The sequence below is a fragment of the Aythya ferina genome (genome assembly GCF_964211825.1).
Source record: "Aythya ferina genome assembly, chromosome: 2".
Lineage (NCBI taxonomy): Eukaryota > Metazoa > Chordata > Aves > Anseriformes > Anatidae > Aythya > Aythya ferina.
Genome location: NC_140297.1, coordinates 120,474,527 through 120,497,445, shown reverse-complemented (window position 1 = coordinate 120,497,445; position 22,919 = coordinate 120,474,527). Strand labels below are relative to the sequence as shown.

General features: G+C 38.3%; 1 protein-coding gene across 1 annotated transcript in view; it reads right to left on the bottom strand.

Annotated features, from left to right (window-relative positions):
• Positions 1 to 22,919, bottom strand: part of XKR4 (XK related 4) — a 244,021-nt gene that overhangs the window by 87,079 nt on the left and 134,023 nt on the right. The window contains exon 2 of the mRNA XM_084507598.1: positions 15,094 to 15,293. Coding sequence (XP_084363724.1) covers positions 15,094 to 15,293 — 200 coding nt within the window. The remainder of the gene's footprint in view (positions 1 to 15,093; positions 15,294 to 22,919) is intronic.

Genomic DNA, 22,919 nt, shown 5'->3' with positions numbered 1-22,919 from the left:
TTTTGGGCAGCAGTGTTTAACTGGAGCCAGCATCAAACAGTCACTGTGAAAAACTAATAAACATTTTAGCATTCACTGGCAAGGTGCTAATGAACTTGTATGTATGTCTTTATGTCCTTACAGAGGAAGCAATCAAAAACTAAATATTAGTTAGTTAATTAATACTACCCCTAAGGAAAGATTTTGTTCCTCTTGGCCATCTTATCAAACAACAAAAATGTAGACCTACTTACATGCAAGTTAAAAGTCTGATGGACACAATAAACTTCAAAAGAAAAGTAAAAATTAAAGAAAATCTGTGCTTCATACAACTCTATTTTTAAATATATATATATATGTATTCAAAATCCAGTAATGATTTTATGGCACATATTAACAGAGTCAAAGCAATATTCTAGGTTGCAAAATACCTTGTTACTGGATTATCATCAGACACAACGTCACAAGATAATCATGATTTCTTAGGATACTTTAAAAAGACTCACAAATAATTTCATTTCTTTCAAGATTTTATGATTTCAGTTCCCTGATGGGACAGGCTGTAATTTGAGTTAACAGATACTTCGACAATTCATCTATAGGTATAAAATATATGCAAACACAAAACTGCAAACTTTTTTTGAAAGTTTTAAGTGCTTATCCATTTGAAAAGCACATTACCTATTTACATGCGTAACTATGGATCCCTTTTCCTAACTTTAGATACCCAATTTTAAAAGTGTTTGTCAAAATGTTGGGTTAGTGGTATGTTACTAGAAGAAACAGGAATAGCATCCCAAAGACCTGATCTTAAAATCTGGTGTTATCTTCATTATATTCCAGCTTTCCCTGTATCTTTAGCTTCTCCCAGGCTTGGAAGTGAAGACATTTGGCAAAGTTTTCTATACAGTTTCTGGGACAAGGAATTTTGTATCTGAGAACCATCTTTCTGCAGTCCTGCCAGCAGGGCTATTTTATTTCATGGCAGGTATAGCTTGTATGTAGAAAAATGTGTGCAAGTCTCTAACTGAAATTGTTTCCAAGCTGAGGACTCTGTTCTACAAATTACTCATGTTAGGACAGTTGTCTAACCATCTTCTACAATATCTTGCAATTCTACTTTTAACCTCTCTGTATGCAGAAATCTGTCTCTTCTGCTTTAAGGCTGAATAAAGAACTCTAGTTAGCATTATATCTTGAAATCAGTTCACAGTGTATACAGACATCAAGACTGTTGAAATGGGAGATATTTTTAAAAGTCTGATTTTCCTAATTTGTTCTGTAGAGCCAGTTTAAATACTTCTGACTGTATGATCTGGAAGATTTGATTCTGCTGACTATTCCCTATTTATGAACCCTGAAGTAGGAGGAAAAAAAAAAAAAAAAAAAAAGCCTTTAAAGCAGAAGATTTCCCCAAATTCCCCAAATGTAGTAATGGATGAACACAAGTCATATGTATTGGACCTGCACGCCACCTATTTCAGTGTTAACTGACAAAAGGCACTTCACTGAAAAGTTTGAGATTAACAGTTCAGGAATATCTTGCCATGAAGAAAATGGATTTTTTTTTTCTCCTTTTTCTTTTTCTTTTTTTTTTCTTTTTCTTTCTTTTTTTCCCAGTAGAAACTTTGAACTCTGAAAGACGTAAACATGGAAATACCTTCAGAATTGTTGGATTTTGAGCATTGACTGTTACAATTCTGAATATCATTAGTCTAAGATTAATCTAAGATTATTCAGTCCTCGGTCATTCTTATTCGTTGCTTGGCCTCAGTGATACTTTATGACACAGGAATATCAGTGTCATGAACCACAGGCTAGTGGTTTAAAGAGAGCACTTTTTCAAAACACACTTGTGGCTGTACCACTGTTCATGTGGCTGTACCACTGTTCATTTTACTTGCAGCCCAGTTCTTCAAATTTCGTTTAGCTGAGGTATGGCTGGTGTGTTTTTCTAGAGCTCATTCATTGCTCTATATGTTACATCCAGCTGATCTTTTCAGGAGAGCTTTTTCAAAGCTCCACCCATTCTCATCATCTCATTTATGTCACAGCTTCAGGAACAATCACTGGACCCTATTTGTATTTTCCTACCCTTTGACATTTAAGGTTTTTCACATAGAGGTGAATTGGGATCTCTTTTTGGAATGCTCTGGGTCTTTGCCTGTGTCCTTATTCAAGCCTCAGCTAAAACTCATTTGTACAGCTGCTCAAAGTCATTGAAAATTGAAATTTAGAAGTGAAATGCTGACACCACCTTCCTCATTACAGCGTTTAGCTGCTTTCTGCCATGCTGCAATCAGCCCTGTATTGTAAGTGCCTCTGTTGTGAGCATCTCTGATCTAAACATTTGTTAGCTTAAAATATCAATTCAATTGCAATCCATTATGCCCTGCTCAGAACGCCCATCTGGTTCCAAAGGCAGCATGCTGCCACACGATGTGCTACTGCGAAAGCATGGGCCTGATTCTGCCCTTGTTTATGCTGCTCCGAGTCTCAAGGAATGGCACAGCAGTAGCTGAAAGCAGAAACACCCAGAAACAGGTGTGGGGAAGAAGTTAGCCACGCATACGCCTACATAATGCATTCCTTCCAACTTGCTGTCCCAGCTTTGCTGCTATCCCCATTGTCAAGGAAAGTGTAATTCAAAGTCTGCAGAAAACACAACAGAAATAGAGAACACCCTGGACTTTTTCTTGAGGAGATGATTGTAACCCGATTTCTTTCCTGCTGAATTCACCATTCCAGACACTTTCTGGTGTTTCTGAGACAGCTCTTTAGAACAAAACCGACTCCATAGGAAAGGAAAGTAAAAAGATATGTTTTGAAGGAAATGCCAAGAAAAAGATATAAAATATTAATCACCTAGAAAAGTCACTTTATACTGCTGTTTTAGTGTCTATTGTGCTTGGAGGTGAAAACACCTGATTAAAAACCTCTAGATGAAAGTATGGCTCTCATGGCATGCTTACAAGGTCTGCTGGGACTTCACTGGATCTGAAAAAATGATATGGGGAGCAACTTTCAGTTTGCTGTTGCCTTGGACTTGCATTGCTTTTTTTTTTTTTTTTTAATTCTGCTGAGCAAAACCAGCAAAAACCCCAGTTACTGAAGGAAGCAGTTATGCTCTGTGCTTTAAGTAATAGAGATGACAAGCTGCTACCAACACCCAGACAGTAAATGCTACTTAGGTTCAGAATCAATATCACTAGAGCTCTCTCTCTCTCTTTTTTTTTTTTTTTTTTTTTTTTTTGTGGCTTAAGGACGTCTTGTTTATTAAGGTTCATTACCAAGAGTGACTAATCTAGAAGTTTAAAATGATCTGTGGATGCCTTTTTGTGGCATGAGAGACCTGAGAAGGATCTTATTTAACTAGATGGCACACGAACAGCTCTTTGCTATCTATGGCATGCCATCATTCCAGTCACAATTAACCACTCAACACATCTTACCACAGAGCAGGAAAGAGAATATGAGAGCACTGAAGGCACTTGTTAAAACCTGAGAACAGCCTGAAGTTGCATAAGCTTTCTGAAGGCTTTGGTGCAGGGGTGGCAGCAGATGGCTGAAGGAGGGCTACACTCAGCCCTTTGCTTGTCCTTGGGAAGGGGACAACAGCATGGTTCACAAAGCAGCCCATGAGATACCACAGGTTTTAACAGGGCATAAGACAGGTCAGACTGGGGCTAGTTTATTTAATTTCACAGACTGAAATCTGCAGCAAATCAGGAAATCTGTTGTGAGTCACCTGACTGTCCGCACCACCTGGGACATACAGCAGCCTTGCAGAAGTTGCCAGAGGGGTTGCTGTCACATGTGAGTCTCAAAGACCTCATGGCCCCAGTGCCCAGCAGCTGCAGGATGTTCCTTATCACTCCCTTGGCCACTCTCTAACAGGGCCGCAAGGTTGCTGGGTCCAGCATTATTTTGCGGGGACACCAGGATGGCCTTTGCAGACCTCTGGACCTCCAGAGGCCTCCAATGCCTGCTGGAAAGTGAAATGGAGAACTATTGCTGGAAAAGCTACATTGAGAGAGGATTCGGTTCATGCTTTGAACTCAATTATGTGAGAAACAGAAAATTCCTCTGCACCTTGAAACATCCACTGGGTGGTATACAGCATACGTAGTGTCTATTAAATGTAATGGGCTGGGATCAATAATGATTCAGTAGCCAGATATCATAGGATTCCTCCTGCCCAAGCTATTTAACTCATGAGAGCACACTGGCCACCTATGCACAAATGATATGCTAAATGCCTCAATTAGAATTAAATTCAGAAATTATTTCTCCCATTGTAGCACAAAACCCATTAATGTTTTATTTTTAAATTGTATTCATTATAGGGAGAGAACAGAATCCAGTTTACCACTTTATTAACTGACAAACTACGAAAAATAACACCCGCAGGAAAAAAAAAAAAAAAAAAAAAAAAAAAAAAAAAAAAGATTTGAAACCTATTGTCATTATAATTTAGTTAGTGAAACAAGAAACTAATACAAAATATTTAATGGGTTTGTATCCCCATTAGATTGGGTATATTGTCAAGCCTAACACAAAAGAAAGCTATTTAATAACTTTTGGTAAAACAATCGTCTTGTAAGCCCCAGTCCAGTGAGTAGTCTTTATTCCTGAAAGCAGTTCCACTGACTCCTAGGAGAGGGCTCCCACAGGGTGACCCTCCTGTACCATACTGAACCCTTTGTTTGAGTCTCACTTTTGCATAGGATATTATTCACTGATACTTATGAAACTCTGAGCACAAAACAGGAATACAACTGGTTTTCATTTAAATTCACCATTCATTATTCATCTAGTGTATGCATGACAGAAAAAATACTAATACCCATAACATAATTTATGGATACTCATTTCCATAGGTCACTTCATTACCCCTATTATATCCCATATACATCTAAACTTGAAAATCATACAAGACACATTTTAATGCATGCATTGCCACTTTGTCATGGAACTTTCAATGGAGCTAAAATCACTCTCAATGGGAAGAATTAATCTTCTTGTAAATTTTAGGAAAAAGCAATTCTGCAGGTAGGCCATAATGTACAAGATGAATAAGGGAGACGGATATCATGGATGGGCAAGGAAATGACTGAGAAAATGTTCGGTATATGTATTCAGAGTAAGGTTAGACATGCCTATTGTCTGCTTGACAGAAGCTTTAAAAGCCATTGCATGGTGAAAAATTCAAGTTAATTTTTATCTTTGCAGCGTGGTGCAGTCTTTGGGTAAGAAACAATCATGACTAAAAGTTCTCACTGTTATATTAGACACAGAAAAGCTTTTTCTGTGCCAAGTGTACCTCACTTTTTTTTTTTTTTTTTCCCACCCATGAATAAAAGTAACCATCATAGAAAATATAGTAACCCAAAGCATGAAACTAGGAATTTGTTCCTTGGCAAATGTGCTTTTAGCACAACATAAAGGGAGCAGAAGGATATGCCACTAACTTTGTGACATTCCCTAACAGATAAAATTCAGTGTGTAGGCAATATATCACACTTACAGAAACTCAGTGCACTACTTTGCATCTTGTGCTGTCTTTACCACTATGTATGTCTTAGCAGCTGTGTGGAACCACTATTAAGATTAAAATGATTAAAATCCTGTAGATGACATGAAGTGTTTTTATTTTATTTTAATTTTTATTATTTTATTTTATTTTATTTTATTTTATTTTATTTTATTTTATTTTATTTTATTTTATTTTATTTATTTTATTTTTTTGCCATTCCTTCCAATTATTCCCCAAAGAATTTCCCTTCATAGGACCTCTGCGTTCATAATAGTCTTTAAGCCTGGACCCACCAGAGTGGAACAGCTGATGGGATGTGTTGGAGGGCAGGGCTGCCCTTCAGGGGAATCTTAGCAGGCTGAGCAGAACCTCACAAAGATTCGCAAAGGTCAAAACAAACTCCACTGTGATCATGCCATTTTGGGACTTTATTTCCTTTCAGACTGGCATAATACTTTAAAGTTATTACAAATTATTTGCATAAAGTTGGACTCACAGTTAAAAAATATGACAATTAAAAAAATAGTGAAGGAGACACCCACCTAATATCTTTGGTAATCAGCTGGTTGTTTGCAGTCTTTTAATAGGATTGTGAAGCTAAACTGGAGATATCTGTATCTGAAATTTTCACTAATGTGGTCAGAAAAAAAAGGGGACAAAAACAGTAGCACTAAATTAGAGTAGCAAGTATATTAAGTCTTCCTAATACTGTTTTTAATTACCTTTTTCTATTAAAATGACACATTCAGATTTCAAGCTGGCATGTTATGAAGCCTTACTGTTATTACATTAGAAGAATAGTATATACTTCATTTTTCCTATGATTTACCGAGTGCTAAAAATGCATAATAAGTGGCAAAGCTCCACAAATATTATTTTCTCCATAATATCACAAACTCATACTGATATGCCGATATGGTATTATGTTGTTCTGTGGACTTTTTATGATGATTTAATAGGAAGTAAACAGAATCCATGGGATAAAGATACAGGCATAAACTCAGTAAGAAAGAGATTAACCAGAACATACAATTTGGCAAAAATGTTGGAGGCAGGTCCACTGTTGTTCCTGATGATGCTAGATAAATATTTTCGCTGCACTTAAATGGAAAGAAGAGAAATATTCACTAATATCTTCTCTAGTTGATTTTCAGAGGCTGAAGTCCTGGACACTGGGTTTGTTGTAGATGTGCTGTGACAATACCATACTGCATATGTTTCCTCCTCTATATGAAGTTATACTGACATATTATAGCTGCAGACTGAATGCAGAATGATTAGGATATTTGGAAACAAGAACACACCAGTTGCCATATGGGTGTCACATCAAGGTATACAGGAATAAGAAGTGTGAAAAAAAAGAGATTAATGAGAGCTGTGGTCTGGTGAGTGAGACTAAAAGTGATTAGTGAAAGGATAGTGTCTAATGCATGGAAAATTGGATCAGTTAATTTAAGGAATAAGAGCAGTACTGTTGCAATGAATCTGGGTATCAAGCAGGAAAAAAAAAGCCATGGTCGTAGGACATGAAGTACTATAGTGTTACAAAGTGTACTACAGGGTTACGGAAATGTCATGGACTCATAATCACTCCCTGGATGTAGATACTAGAGGGAAGCTGGTAGTCTGGAAAGATAAAGGTAAAAGTGGTGTTTGGGAATGGAAGGGCAAACTGAAGTTTCAGAAAGGTATTGCCAATATAACAGATCCTGTTTGCAAGCAAAATTACTTTTGGAGAAAGATAGTGGGTAGTTGTTAGAGTTTGCTGTAGAATTCCAGAGTTAAATTTGGATATGGATAGAGATGATCAAGTTGCTATTACAGGGAGAAATTCTGTAGAGAATTGTCTCATTATGGGAGACTTCGATTCTCAGATACATGCTGGAGCCCAAATGCTACTGAAGACAGCCCAGATATTCTGGAGTGTGACAACTGACAGATTTTCTGTCAGAAAGCAGAGATGCTTCTTTCTAAACTTATTTATAGAAAGTATTGAGCTTGTTGTAGGATGGCTAATTGTAAAAAAATAAAATAAAAAATAGCATTAGATCACATGAATGTTTGTTCAATTTAAACAAACCGAAGAGATAAACAAAAATAAATATGTAGTCAGTCTATCTATAAGAAATTTAGGGAAATGAGTGAAGGCCACACAAATTAATTGTTCAGGGACTTCTTCGTGGAGGAGGCTTTGATTTTCTTTAAGTCAAAACAAAGAGGAATTTTTGGATCTTTTAAACTGTGAAAAAGGAAAAACTTCTAGAAAAGTCTCAGAAAATAGCTGTATGCAAACCCACCTCAAAAATGATGCCAAGATAGAAATGGAAAAAGGATGATCAGCAATAAAACAGTACCTTGAAGGTCAGTTTTCAATAAGGGCACTTGAATCAATGGATAAAATATAGAACCAGCTAATGGGAAAAGAGAACAGAAAATGAGTCTGTGTTACTGTAGATAGAAGCAGAACTCCAAACTTCATGTTGTCACTCAGTGAAACTAGAAAACCTCTGTTCTGGGATCCTGAAAGAGCTGGCATATGAAATCTTGCTTCTGGTGAGAAGCATCTTAAATTAGTCCATCCACTTAAAACTGGTATCATGTGACTGGAAATGTGATGCATTACACAAATAAAGGACTAAAACAGACCTAAAATGAGAGCTTCAAAACAAAATAGTGTAGCTTTAGAGCAGCTTTTAAAGCAAAGACTAATTGAAGATGAAGGTAAACATATATTTCCCCCCCAAAAAAAGTAGATCATAAGAGAGCCACAGAGTGGAGACCAACTTGATCGCTTTCTTTTGTAACTTCTATCTCAACAAATAAAATGTGGGAGGTCTAATCTATCAAAACTTTGGTAGAATAGCTATTAACATGCTGGTGGGAAAATACTGGTAAAGTGTGAGAAGATGGGGATTAGTAGAGGATAGATAAGGCAAGTATAAGGAATTATCTTAAAAAAAATAAGGCACTGCAGGATTCTCTTGAAATGCTGTTGAAAAACTCTTGGACTAGAGTAGGATTACTATTAATTTTGTATTTACTGATTACACTTGGAACCAATCTTTTCTGAATATTTCTCTTACTGACCTTGGTTTTACAAAGCAATATAAGGTTTTGGGAGACATTATCAATGTAGAAAAGGAAAGTGATACGTGGAAAATTCACAGGTACCTTGCAGTTTGGAAAAAAAAAAAAAAAAAAGAGAGAGAGATGAAATTGGATTACATGTATTTAGTTGTTAATATTTTTTTTTTAATGTAATTGAAGCCTCATCAGAGTGACATGACACCATGACACCAGAAGAGCCTGTGTGTTTTAAAGGATCATGAAATAACTAGCATTAACCAGTGCAATGTCTGGGTCAACAGGGAATTACAATTCTAGGTCATACCTAGTGAGATATTGCCAGTAGAAATATGAGAGTACTGGCAAAATGCAATCTAAAATAATCTATGGTCTTGGTCACCCATATTCCCCAATGATGAATTCAGACTGGAACCGATGAATTAAAACTGCAATGCCTATGAAGATAATCAAGAGAATGCAGAACCTCTCGTGAGATGAGAGAATGAACAACATAACGAATGACTTTCCTTGCCGTGTCTCCTATTCCCTAATTCTGTCTGTCTGTCACAACAGTCCCACTGGGTAGGGGAGAGAAATGCAATGGTTCATCTGGAAGGATACATGCTTAGGCTGGCTAGTGGCTGGTGCCAAACAAAATGGATAATAGCTGAAATCTGCCTGCTTTTTCCCTTTGTGGAGGGTCTAATTTGTCTTTTTTTTTTTTTTTTTTTTTCCTTTTTCTCCTCTGACTAGCCTGTTGGTTTGTTTTCTTTTATTTATTTTGCACAACATTTAAAGAAACTTAATTATCTTTGAGATTTCTGCTGTATTTTTATATTTGATTGAAATAGTACAAGAGTTTAAAAGTTGTTTAAAGTCAGGAACGGTGGACAGAAATGGACTATATGATCACAGAATCATCATTTCCATGGGGAACAAGTGTAAAAATAGGGATAGGTTAACAATAAATAGGGACAGACTACTGATGAAATTAAAAAGGCAGGACAGCAGCAGCAGGTCTCTATCAATCAGAGAATTAAACTTCCAACTGGTATATTGAGGATGGAGGATATAACTAGTTTTAAGATTCTAATCAGGTTATGAAATGGATTATATGACATGATTGCCTTCAGGAAGTCCTCTCTTGTCCTATCAGAAACACAGATGTGCTAATATGATAGCTCTATACTAATGAGTGCAAGACAACATTTTAAGATTTTCAAGGGGGACATATAGATCAGTTTAAGTTGTTTACAGATGACACATTTACTCCATAGTGTACCATATTTGTTCATCTTTGTCACTGAAAATCTGTTTTGCCGAGTTGCAGGCAGATTCTGTGGCTATTGCTTGTTCTGCTTTTCTTTCTCTATGGAAAGGCTGGGTGCTGGATTGCAGTGGTGCAGAACCTTGACAGCACAGAGAAAAGCAGTGGCAGCTTGCCCAGAACTCAAGAGCTGCACTTTATTTCCATACAAATATACTTTGAATTGTATAAGATTTTCCATCAGAATTCTTTTTCATTTATTTATTTATTTAAAGAGCACTGCAAATGTACGCAGCATTTTACACAGCAATCCAAAGTTGCTGTGAAGGTCACAAAACAAGAAAAAACCTTGTAAAGCACAGCATTGTCCTCACACACACACAAAATAAAATAAAATAAAAATATATATAAACTTAAATGACTTTCAGTTTATTGCACTGATGTGAACAGATTTTGAATTCCTGATGCTTGAGGATGAGTTTTGCCAGACGATTTTATAATGAACTAGCTAACACATAATTTCCTTCTGTCAGATAAAGCTAGGGCCTATCAGCCATGTCATAAACTACCAGCAATTCTCTGAAATTCTTGCACAGCCCAGGCAGGAAAAGTGACCGGTTTGGAGCAGAAAGTCTAGAGAGTGATCCTTGTTGGCACTGTGGACATTTGTGTGTCAGCACACAAACAGTGTTGGTGTTTCCAGCAGAGCTGGTAGAAAATGAGAAGATGGTTGGCCAGAGAGACTTCATGGAAATGTGGTTTCAGCAGAATCCAGTGGCCCCGTGAGTGTGTGTGTGGTAACTTCAACAAAATTGATGAATTTATGAACTGTTCCAAACTTCTCAACTTCTCATTTTCCTTCTGCACTACTGTCAGTCTGTATAACGAACTGTAGCCTTATGTGATAAAAAACTTTGATTAGACTTTGATCAAAATTTGATAGCGACTTTGATAAATAGTACTGTATGGAGAAGCCAGGGCAAACTCCCCAGGGGCTGATGGAGAATAAAATGTCGAGTGCTGACTAGCCAGCATAATATGCAGTAAACAAGAATGAGAAACTAATCTATAATTTAAAAAATGTCTTAATTAATACAATATACATAATGAAATGTGTGGTAAATCCAGGGAGGAATCTTATCTATCTGCTCATCTAGGAGTAGCTACAACACCATGCCCTTGAATAAGATAGCAGTAAGTCTATGCTAACATAAAGGAGTTCCAGTAAGAACTGCAGGCTGTTTTGCTTGCTTGTTTTCACAAATGTTAACACAGGGAGTCTTTCTAAAATCAAATGTCACCATGGGAAAACCCAAAGAAATAAAAAGAAAAGCCCAAGGATGTTTGTCAGTCTGAGGGAATGGTTCCAAAATGATATGACAGACTGACCCATGCTGACCTTGTGTCCCCCTTCCCCTCCAGTGCTGGCACTATGAATGAATTTATGGGGTAATCCTATAATCCAAACACGTTCAGCTTTGTTATTTCATCTCTCTGTGGCCTGAAGAACCAAAGGTCCAATGAAGGGCCTGGTTGCCCAGCCCTGGGAGTGCAATTGAAAATATGGAGAGAAGTGCTCAAGCCCACAAAGAGTTTCAGATGTTTGGTATAGGCTTGCACTAAGATCATTTTGCTCACCCTGGCCTCTGGGATATTGCTGTTAGACTGTTTCTAGTAGCTGAACTAGCTGCAGACAATTTAGACACTTCTATCCACATATATGTCCTTATGCAAACAGATGGATGTAGGATGAGCATCAGTTGTTTCTGTGGACTTTCTGCTATTGTCCCCCACACATACAGAGTTGCCTCATTCCTCATACAGTTCCCACCTAGAATAAGGCTGTTGAAGCTAGTGACTCCCACCATGAAGCTTCTTAGATTACTTTTCTACAGAGTAATTACAAAAAAGGCAATGCAGTTTGGAGGTGCTGCTGGCTCAGCAGAGAAGCTGTCGTGGGAGTGCTGTGCTCAGAGCGCATGAAGAGAAAAGAAAGGAAACAGACTCCCACGAGGAAAAGAATGAGGAATTACTTATTTTCTAGGCACTTCTGTCTTCTAGACAGTAGATATTTCCTCAGACACAAAGGACCAGGATGGAAAAGGTGGAGGTAATAGGTAAAATGAGTGAGAGAAGATTAGCAGAGCTCCAGTTTAGTACAGCATCATAATGAACTTGTTTATCTTCTTGAGCAATTAGTGCTCAGAAATCATCAGCTTCCCCCATAACCTGTTTGATACCTTCCACTCTGGGAGGGAGTTGGCTGCTGGCTGCAGGCAGAATAAGAAAGATCATTGCCTCTAATTTTTCAAGTTTTGATGAAATCTCAAAGAAGAATAAAATTTGAAGTTAATAAGCATGATATTTTGATACCGTTTTATCAATATTCAAATTTCTTTGTGTACCAATGCCCAAGAATGAAGGCACTCTGTATTGACTGTCTATGGCCTCCTGCCTAAGCAATGTTTTGCTGCAGCAGTCACGGTACAGTGATACATAGTCCTTGCTAGAAGTTAACAATGCATTTTCTTATTTCATACTTAGGGATCCCAAGCAAGGATCTTAAAGGATCCTTGTGGTGCATCCTCTGGGCTTTTGAAATGGCCCTCCCTGCATTGTATGGAAGACTGAGAGAGAAGATTTGCATGCATCGCGTTACATTTTTCTTGATCTTCATAAGGACTTCTGCACATATCAGTATGTATTTTTACCTTTATTAGCAAGGCTTAAGGACTGAAAGAACCAGGAAAATGCACCTAGCCAACACCCATTACAAAACAGGGGATTTACAGCGATGCTGACAGCACTCTCCTGTTGGGAATGAGGCTATATTGGTGCATTTAGAATGGAATAAATGAAGTTTCATAAATAAAATATTTAACAGTTTTTCTTGTGGGCATTAATGGCGTTATATTAGAAATACCCTGCTTAGAGAACAAAACGTTTCCAGTATCACTTGCTCCCCATGCCAAATTTGTGGATTGTAATGCAAGCACACTTTTAAGGAGGTGGACTGGCAATGTCAGCACTTCCCAATTGTCATGATAATGCTATCCTGTGGGAGAGAGAGCTAAAGGAACGACAACAAAAAAACAAGCAGCTTTCTCTAAACAAAGAAAATCAATCAAAACCTCTGTTCATTGATCCTTGTTAGAAATATCTGTAACAGGCTCAGTGAGCAGACAGCTAGCTGAAGCATGTACAGTACGGATAGCCTTTTTAAACACCCAGCTGAAGCATGATACCACTGAGAGAAATTATGCTCTCCTTATGCAACCTCACAGCAAATCTGCCAACCTATAGTACAATGCGTTATCTTTAGCATTTCTTTAAAGAAGTACAGAGAATAGAAAAAAGATTTTCCCAGCTGGCAATGTATGTTAACATATTAAGTTTCATCAGGAGAATATAATGATATCACTGTTTAAGAAAATGCTACAACCTTGTTTAGTTTTCCTAATTTTTTTTTTTATATGGGGCCTTTTCTCCTGAGGTGCTGGAAGAAAATGGGGGAAGACAGAATCAGTAAATATTGTCATCCTTCTCAGCTGAAATGCATAATTATAGTTTTATCCCTTTCTGGTTTCTGATACACAGATTTTACAGAGTTGATTGCAGGCTTCAGGAACCATTTTTGCCTTCTAAATTGAAGCATTTCAGGTTTTCTCTAATTAACAACCATTTACAGAGTACATCACAGGCTTAGTGCCTACTCACCAGCCACATTTCTCTTAGACAGATCTGTTATTGCACAAAAATGAATGCGAGAGGCCTTCTGTATTAATAGTTTATGAAGATAGCTCAATTACAGCTGACCATACAGTATTCAGGCTATGTTAATCTCCTGAGTCTCTCTCTGGAGCATTTTTTTCTGGAGGGCCAAAGCTTCTTGAAGTGATAATACCATCTCTTGAACAATAAGGGTTTGGACTTGTTGGTGTGGGGCAGCAGCATTTTGAGAAATAGCTGTAGGAAGTTCTTAGGCTACTAATTAAAATAGAATCTTTGGCTTTCTTTTCCCCTTAAGGTGACAGAGTTTCAGATCTAAAGAAACAAAACTAAGAAACAAAACAGAACAAAACAAACCATCACAGGAACCAGGAGAGCCTGTACTGGACATCAGTTCAAAGTTGAGTAACTGATAAACCTCTGATCCATCCACAGGAAACTGCCCAGAATCAAGGTATTCACACAGTTATCCACTTTATTCCCAGTTCTTTTACACCTGAACAGTCTCACTGCATGTTTACTCATAATAAGCTGATGAGACTGAGAGCTTCTTGGAGCAAGGTACTGTCACAGTTCAATTTTGTACAGCGGCATGCACATGAATTTTCTTAAAAACAAATGGCAAAAGTGTTGTATTTCCTTCCTCCCTCTGTCCTCCCCCCCCTTCTCCATTCCTCCCTTCCCCTCTTCACTGCCTTATAACATCTGTGACAACGGGATCCCAAGTTCTAATTCACCTCATTCACTTGCTGATAATTTCTGCCCACATTCAGCCATAAGACAAAGCAATGGTACAACATGAACGGAAAGCTGCCAGATATCCAAAAGTAGCATCAAAGAAGAAGTGGAGAATGAGGTATTTTTATACCCGTTCCAGTGACTGACAATCGCCTGGAAGGACATGTGCATGCATTTACCATTTTAAAGACGTAATCATGCTTGCTGAAAGCATCAGCCTTCGGAGAAAACCCAGAGCTTGAAGGAATGAGTGTTCTTGTAATGCTCAGCGGCTGACTTGTATTATTTCAGATAAACATGGCTGAGAACTGATGGACATGTATTCCACAGATTCTGGCACTTTCTTCACAGAATATCTGCTTTCTGCTGTGCTGTTTTCTGTTTTGCATAATACCCTATGAACATCATTACTGGAGTTCGGAGGGTTTTGAGCATTCACAGAAAGAAGCATAGGGAGAGGAGCAGTACTTTGATTGATGCAATTTTCACATTGGCCCGGTGGATAATCAGAAGAGCTCTTCTATTACAAGGATGTGCAGAAAGCAAAACATTGTAAATCCTACCCACAATCCAGGGCCAATAAGAAACGCTAAAAAACTCCAACAGCACAGGCTTTCTTGACAGAGTCATAGTTAACAGCTTAATAGCTTAATAGCAGCTAGCAGGCGAGATCTGGTCTTATGCAAGGCACATAGCAGTTTAAAAGGATAAATATGTATGTATAGGAATTACATCTTCCTAAAATGATAAAAAACAAATAGATTAAATGAACCCCTACCTTGGAGAGCCTGAAGTGTACGAGTCTGCACAACAATACAGAGCTGCAGGACCAGCTGTGGTGCACTTTCCAGAAACGTGGCTAGCAAATGCAGCATACTCACATCTGCATACTCATACACCATTTTCCAATAAAACCGCCATCTGTCATTCTCTCCACTCCGTCGACTCCGGATACCCAAATATATAGTGTGGAAATACCTAGAAATAAAAAAGAGAGGTTATAGAAAGGCAGAATAATGTTTTACTGCTAACACTTGTGCTTGAAAATAACCCACATTTTCCCAATGTAATGAATGTTTATTTAAAAGGAATATCATCCTGCTATTTATAATAGTTGATGTGATAAGAGTAAACTAGACTACAGACAAGACTTGCTTTCATAAAACTGTTTAAAAAGCTTAGTATTATTTTATTTGTTAAATAGTATTCCTTTCAAAGTCAGTTTTCTGAACTGAAATGTGAGGAGGATGTGTTGATTATATGGCCTCCCTCAGAGATTTTTTCAAATAATGGAATGAAAAGAAAAGCTGATTCTGCAATGGCCTCTACTGCAAAGACTACAGACTACAAAGAATGGAGCCCATTTCCATGTGGCTCTATGTTGCCTTGGAAGACCACCTGCACTGCCAACCTGGGCCCTTGCTATTGTTTAGAACATAGTCCTGCTTCTCCACAGCTCTAGTGAGTTTATTATTATGTTTCAGATACTGCCAAATGTATAGTGCTTTTTCTCATAGGTTGCTTGTTTTAGAAGAAGAGAAGATGTAGCAGTGAGCTTCTATTTTAGGAGGAGTGGAGATGTGGCTGTGAGTCCCCTTGGTGGTTGGAAATGACTCACTAAGAGCACTCACGTGCCACAGCAGCAGGGAGCAGCAGCAGGAGCCAGGAGCCCAACAGGCTGCTGCTGCTGATAGTGGTAACTAGCAGATGAGAGAAGTAATGGGCAAAATGCATGTGTCAGCTGAATTGTTTCTGAAAGCTACATCTGTCAGTCTGTAGGTCAGGCTGAGTCTTCTCCGGCCTCTCCTCTTTCAGATATGTTATTCTTCATTGTAACCATCCCACCAAGATCCTGAAGGAACCAGAAAATTTCAGCTAAGAAATCTGTATTCCGTGGTAATTCTTGGGTAAGATTTTCATCCCCAATCAGACCAAAAACTAAAACAAAATAGAACAGAACTTTTAAAATATTCTGGAATTGAAATCCCACAAGTTGTAGTTTCATATGTAGAAAAAAAGAATGATGTTCAGTTCCTGACAGAGCCAGGCTCGGCATCAGGTAGACCAGGAGCTCTCTTCTGGATGCCTAGAAGCCACAAAGTCCTTAGCACACAGTGGGTCCAAGTAACAGCCTTGGAAAAGGGAACCTGCAATGTTGCACATTGTTGAGGGGAGCTAAAACCTCTTTTGATACTTAGGCAAATAGATCACATGGGTCAGCCCTTGGAAGAGTGTCACATGCAAGGTTTTATGTCCTGAACAGCCACCTAACAACAACAACAACAAAAACACCCATTGCCTGACAATAGCTCAGATTGTCTGTCAGAACAGCCCAAGATTCAGTTGTCCCAGCAAATGAGCACTGTCCTTGTACCCAATGCACATATCACAGCAGAGCAATAGCTTCACTCAGGACCGTGCATCAAACACAAACAAGGAGTAGCACAAAGAACTGAGAACACATATCTGAGCCTGCAGCATTTTTGCTGCACATTGTAGCAGTATATAAGGAAAACACATTACATTCACACTGAAATTAGAATTATATCAGGTGGTTCTGAATTTTATCAAAGTTCCATCAGGGAGTGAAGTAGCAATGAACGACTCAGAGACGAAGACCACAGAGGTACAGTAAGCAAGATATCAACCCCACCTCTCATGAAAATAAACTGAGCAGGTCCAGATGGGTTAGAGTATACTGGGATAACAGGGGCTCTCTGTGTCCTCAAGGTTAGGTAGGGTGAAATGACCTCGTGCCCAGTTCTCGAAGAAGCTATGGAGGTGGAAAACCATCTTTTCCATATAGTTCTGCTAGTGTGGTCTGTTGGATCCCCAGGTTCTCAGTTGCAATCAGTGTAATTGTTCCTAGACCTTTCCCTAGTGTTCTGCCCCACGACAGGGACAGGTAAGATTTGCGTATCATTCTGCAGTTTATGTTTTGTGTTTGCTTTTGGCCTGTTGCATATGTCCTTTCAAGGGACGCACCTGGGAATATTGCACACAGTGGGGCAGACAGCATCTTCAGCATCCTTCTTTTGAGCTATCACTAACCCTTGCTATAAATATCTAAAGTAGCTTTGGCTGCCGAGCATTGTGCCAGGAGGCTCCAGCCCTGCCAATGGAGCCATCTGCAACTTCAGTTCTACAGCATTTGTGCAAAAAAATACTTTTCCTATTATGAAAATGACAAGCTGTGCCAGGCAACATCCCCGAGGGTTCTTTACCTGCTCTGCAGAGTGGTTGTGCATGGCAAATACTTTGTGATTAATGAACCCTTATGGAAATATTTCCTCTCCCATTGCACTTTATTGTGAAACATTGGCAATGAGTTATTGGGGACTGGGGAGTCATTGCTCTTTGTCTACTTAGCTCTCTGCAATTTAGACACAAGAGGCAGAGGAAGAAGATACTTTCTCTTTTTACACACTGGGGACCAAATTTCAGCCTGAGGTGTTTTTTTTTTTTTTTTCCCGGTCCTATCAATTTTGGCCAAATTAATTGCAGGCTGAAATGAGCATTTACACACATAATTACTGTCACTGATTTATAGACACAATCAGGTGATTAGACAGCTAAACATTCTCATTTGCATCCACAATTAATTGTACCAGCAATTGATGTTAGGTGTGCAAATTAGCAGTTATTAAAATAAAAAGATGGTCTAATAAAATGCTTCATATATCAGACTCTTTTTACCCACAGTGAAATTAAAAAAAAAAATACTTTTCTTGTTGTGGTTTCCAAATATAGCTTAACACCGCAGTAATGACACATTCCATTTTATATATATGCATTATGTAATTGCATCTTAGACACTCACAAGAGTCCTGGTGTCAGCAAATGCTATTCAGACACACTCAGAGGTAGTTCCTGCCCTGAAGAGTTTTTCTTATTCTAGTCCTCTGGTATCATTCTGGTGGAACTCATTTTTTTTCTGAGGCAAGGTTGTAGCTCTTACATACAGCCATTCAAGAAAGAAATAGAAAGAATTAATATCAGTTCTGCATTGAAAACTATCTTAGGTTCATTGTGGAGCAAATTGTTGCCAATATACATGGAGTTGCAGGTGTGCTATTGTTTCAGTTGTGATTACATCTAGAGACCTCAACTACAGCCTTGTGCAGGTGCTGTACAAATATACAAAAGCTGCCTATCTATCTTCCCAAAGAGCATTTAATTGACATGAAGAAATGACAAGGAGTGAAGAAGAGAGAGTTTGAGCATCAGAGGGGGAAGGGAAGAAAGGAGGAATGGGAAGTATGGTAAAAATACTGCCACCTAGGAAACTAACCACTTCTGCCATCTAGGAAAGTAAGTACTTCATCTAATAAATCAAGATAGTCTATTAATGTTTCTAATCATGAGAAAAGTCAAAAAGCAAACAAAACAAAACAACCCCCCCCCTGCTGCCGCTCTCAAATTCCAGTTTTATAGCTTTTATATTTGTGGAGAAAAGCTTAGAAATAATAGCATTTCCTATAGCTGGAAAAAGTTAGAAGAGTATAAAATGTACTATGAAAAATTAATACCAGATCTTTTCTTTCCCTTTCCTTTCCTTTCCTTTCCTTTCCTTTCCTTTCCTTTCCTTTCCTTTCCTTTCCTTTCCTTTCCTTTCCTTTCCTTTCCTTTCCTTTCCTTTCCTTTCCTTTCCTTTCCTTTCCTTTCCTTTCCTTTCCTTTCCTTTCCTTTCCTTTCCTTTCCTTTCCTTTCCTTTCCTTTCCTTTCCTTTCCTTTCCTTTCCTTTCCTTTCCTTTCCTTTCCTTTCCTTTCCTTTCCTTTCCTTCTTTCCTTTCCTTTCCTTCCGACAGACCACAGCAAAACCCAAGAGAAGGCTGTAGGAAGCAATATTTCCTATATTGCAAATAATCAGATGGCAACTTATATATTGTTATTTGGGGCTTAATGTCTTTTTTACTCTCTGGAGGAAATGGAGAATGCTACAGCGTTTAATTGTTTTAATTTTCTTCAGTACATCAAACAGCACAGTATACATACCATTGATAAAGCATAACCCTGAAGGATATAAATCTGAGACAAGATCCCAAGTGACATTTTTCTTCCATTATATTAATGAAGGAAGGCAGCAAAGTCAAAAACAAACAGGAAATCAGACCAGTCTTTGTGCTGCACACAAGAAATGTTCAGGATGTAAGTCACATAGAAGCAAAGAGTTACCTATATTTGTGGTTGCAGAAAAAAATAAAAAAATATGTGCCAGCAAAGGAGACATTCATTCTGATCAGAAACTCTCCAGAGTTTCAAAAGTCGAGAGTCCTCATTTTGCTCCAGGTTCTCATGCTAGACTTGACGGTCAGCATAGAGTGAAATACCTACATTTGAAATACTTCTGGTGACAATTTAATTGCATAATTAAACCATGCCCAATTGCACATTTAATTGAGATGTGGTAGTGTAATTATATGATAATACCAAATATTTATAAGAGTGCTTTCTAAGTTAAAGTGCTTTACAAACATTAATTGATTAACTGGGATGCATGTAAATAATCTCACAGGGTTCATTCCCCAGGAATTGGCAGCTGACCAATGTAATGCTTTCCTGTAGAAGTGAGGTATAGCATTTACTCAGCAAATTGAAAGCCAGGTGATGTTTTGTAAGCCCATGGTAAGGATAAGTTGACCTTATCTGTTGTGCAGAAAAATCTCCCTCCTTTCTTCCTTATTCTTAGGAATGTTATAGTTTGTCCTGAGTATGTGAATAAATCTTCCCCAGCTCTTGCCCAAGTACAAGGCAGACAAAGAGATCCTCAAAATACTTTCCAAACAGGAGACAATTCCTCAGATTTTAGGTATTCTGGAAAATTGGGATGCCACTGGCAGCTGGGCTGAAGGCTTCCAACCTGACTACAGCCTGTTCATGTCTCAAATAACTTTTTCATGAAAGACCTTTGGTAAATATCCTGGTGTCATTAAAATTGGAGAGTTCTGGTAGTAAGAGGAGAGCTTGTTTTTTTTACTCAGTATTCTTCACAGTAACTGGGTGTCATTTATGGCCATTACTACTTTCTAATAAATTATTTCAGAAGCTGCTCCATTGTGCTTCACAGACATGATTTCCTTTAGCATAGAAGACTGAGTCTTGTAATAAATGGAACGGCCATACCAAATTCTTATTGCTGGTGGACATGTTGTTCCCATGTATGTGGGACTGAGATGTTCTCGTTGCATATAGTTTGGCTCAATCAATGTCTTGTAGTCTTCTGAGGTCCTACAGGCTTCTTATCCCAAGGTTTTCCATTTGCACTTACCTCCTTTCTTCCACCTGCACACTTTATTGCAAATCTTTAGCCAGAAATTGAGATTTTGGAGATTAAGAAGAGTTATATTCAGTTGCTCTTCATTTAGACAATGTACGCAAGTATGTGTAAGTGCAAGCACCAAGACATATAAAAGCCCAGCCGTGGCTATGGCTCTGAGCATTTCCTGCTACAGATTTTCATCTTAATGAAACCATCCATCTGATGGTAATATACGCAGCTCTGGAAAAAAGCCTTCAGTTTAGAAGTGTCAAAGATTACATTGCCACCATGTGCTTAATCTAAAAAGTCCTTAGGATGATACACATGAATGAGAGACCATTTGCATTTTTTGGAAAAATGAAAACGTTCTGATTTCATGCCTCATGTAGTCCATATTTATTACAATTGCCTAAGTCAGTAGAGGACATTTGCTTATGTTACATAATCTACTGAAACATTTGTGAGAAGATCAAAAATCATTAATGGCTAGCTGTAGCAATCTGAGACATTTATTCTTATGTCTAATTTGCCCTGTATCAAACAGTACATTAAACAATTTAGCCATACCATGAACAATTGCTCTTTCTGTGTTTGAGGTGTGGAGAATAAAAATTACTACTGTAGAGCTAAAAAAACAGTAGAATAAACAGCAATTCAGATAAGTGGTATTTTCTTCTGTTGCCTGGTTACCAGAAAAACTTAACTGTATTTGTATCTCAACAGTATTTTCTGTGTTAAATAACAACAGATTGTTCTATTTTGCTTCTTATGTGCCTTTTTATTAGGTGTGCACGAATACTTAAAAAAAAGTTTCCTTAGCAGGAACACTTACTTTCTTATCAGAACATACTAACACTTATTCTTTTTGTTCTGAAAAAGGGGACAAATCAGTTCAGCTTTAATTCCTTTTTCTAGGAAGGAACAAGCTGTAACAGCCAATTTTTAATTCTCCAATCAAATTATTTTTTGATGGGAGTATTAAGGTTTAATGTGCAAAAGGAAACTGAAATACATTCTGTAGCACAGCAGTGACCAAAGCTTGTCCAACCAAACACGGTTCTGGCAATTTACCAGCAGTCAAAAGTCTGGGCTTAATTTACTTTAAATTATGAGTGCAGCATCTTCATCTGTGTCACTGAGATGAGATCCATGAAGACAGATCCCACTGGGGAATATTTCATCATAAAAGATGTTAAAAGCCTTATTTCCAGAATACACCTCCATTACAAAAGTCAAAACAAAAACCTAAATTCTTGCATTTTATTTTTCCCTTGTACTATTCAAAGATATCAGAGAAATATCTCCTTTACTTTAGTCCAAAGCAGGACACTTTATGATCATAAACAAAACGATAACATCTATTTTGTTATGACCTCTAAAGCATTCTCCAGCATCCTCCACGACTAGGTGATCCTTCCCAAATGGTCATGAGTCATATAGCAGCATTTTATGGCCATCTGAATTTTTATGGCCTTCTGAATTTTGCTACCATCTGAATTCATCAAATGTGGCCAGTCAACACCAGCACTCTTTTCTTGACAAGGCCAATCTGCAGACCTACAGTATGTGAACTGCTGTTATAAGGTGACGGTAGGAGCAAATATGAGGAAGTGCAGATTTAATAAGAAGAAGACAGGACAGCCAAAAGAAACCCATTTAGTTCCATTATTTCCATGTTTATAATTTCAAAACTGGAGCATTCCACATATGTGCTCACCTGCCAGGTCTCTTGGTCAGCCCAGCAGCCCCAGAACATCCTGACTGGTCTGTGCCTCCCCATGCTTCCAGGCTGTCCCTGCCCTGCCTGTGGAGCTTGTCCTCACACCAGCTTTTCCCTCTTTAGCAACAGGGCCCAGGGCACAGCTCAGTGGCCATCAGCTGTTCTTTTAAGACAAGGATGGTGCAACCTTGTCAGAAGATGTGATATAGACATTCTCCGCAGCTCCTCAAGACACTGCCTGATACTTCACAGGGGCAAACATTCATGCGTTTTCTGCATGACCCACTATGGGCCAGAATAAAAAAGGAAAATGATGAAATGAAATTAGAAAAAAAATCCATAGCATGGTGAAGCCATCTGTAGCTATATATCTCACAGTGTTTCTTCAGCTAGTTGTTGCCATTGATGCCTTTCCTGTTTAACCAGGGACAAAGCCTTTTAGACGTTCAGCAGCACAGCTAACAGCTTTTACTCCACTCCTGTTTCTGGTATGACACCACACACCTGCATGCTCTTTAACCACAGCCATTGCTTCATCGAGAGCTGATGAAATTGCTGTGGGCAATCCCCTCCTGGGGATGAGAGGCTTCCCGAAGGAACACAAAACCAGACCAGAGCGAATAGA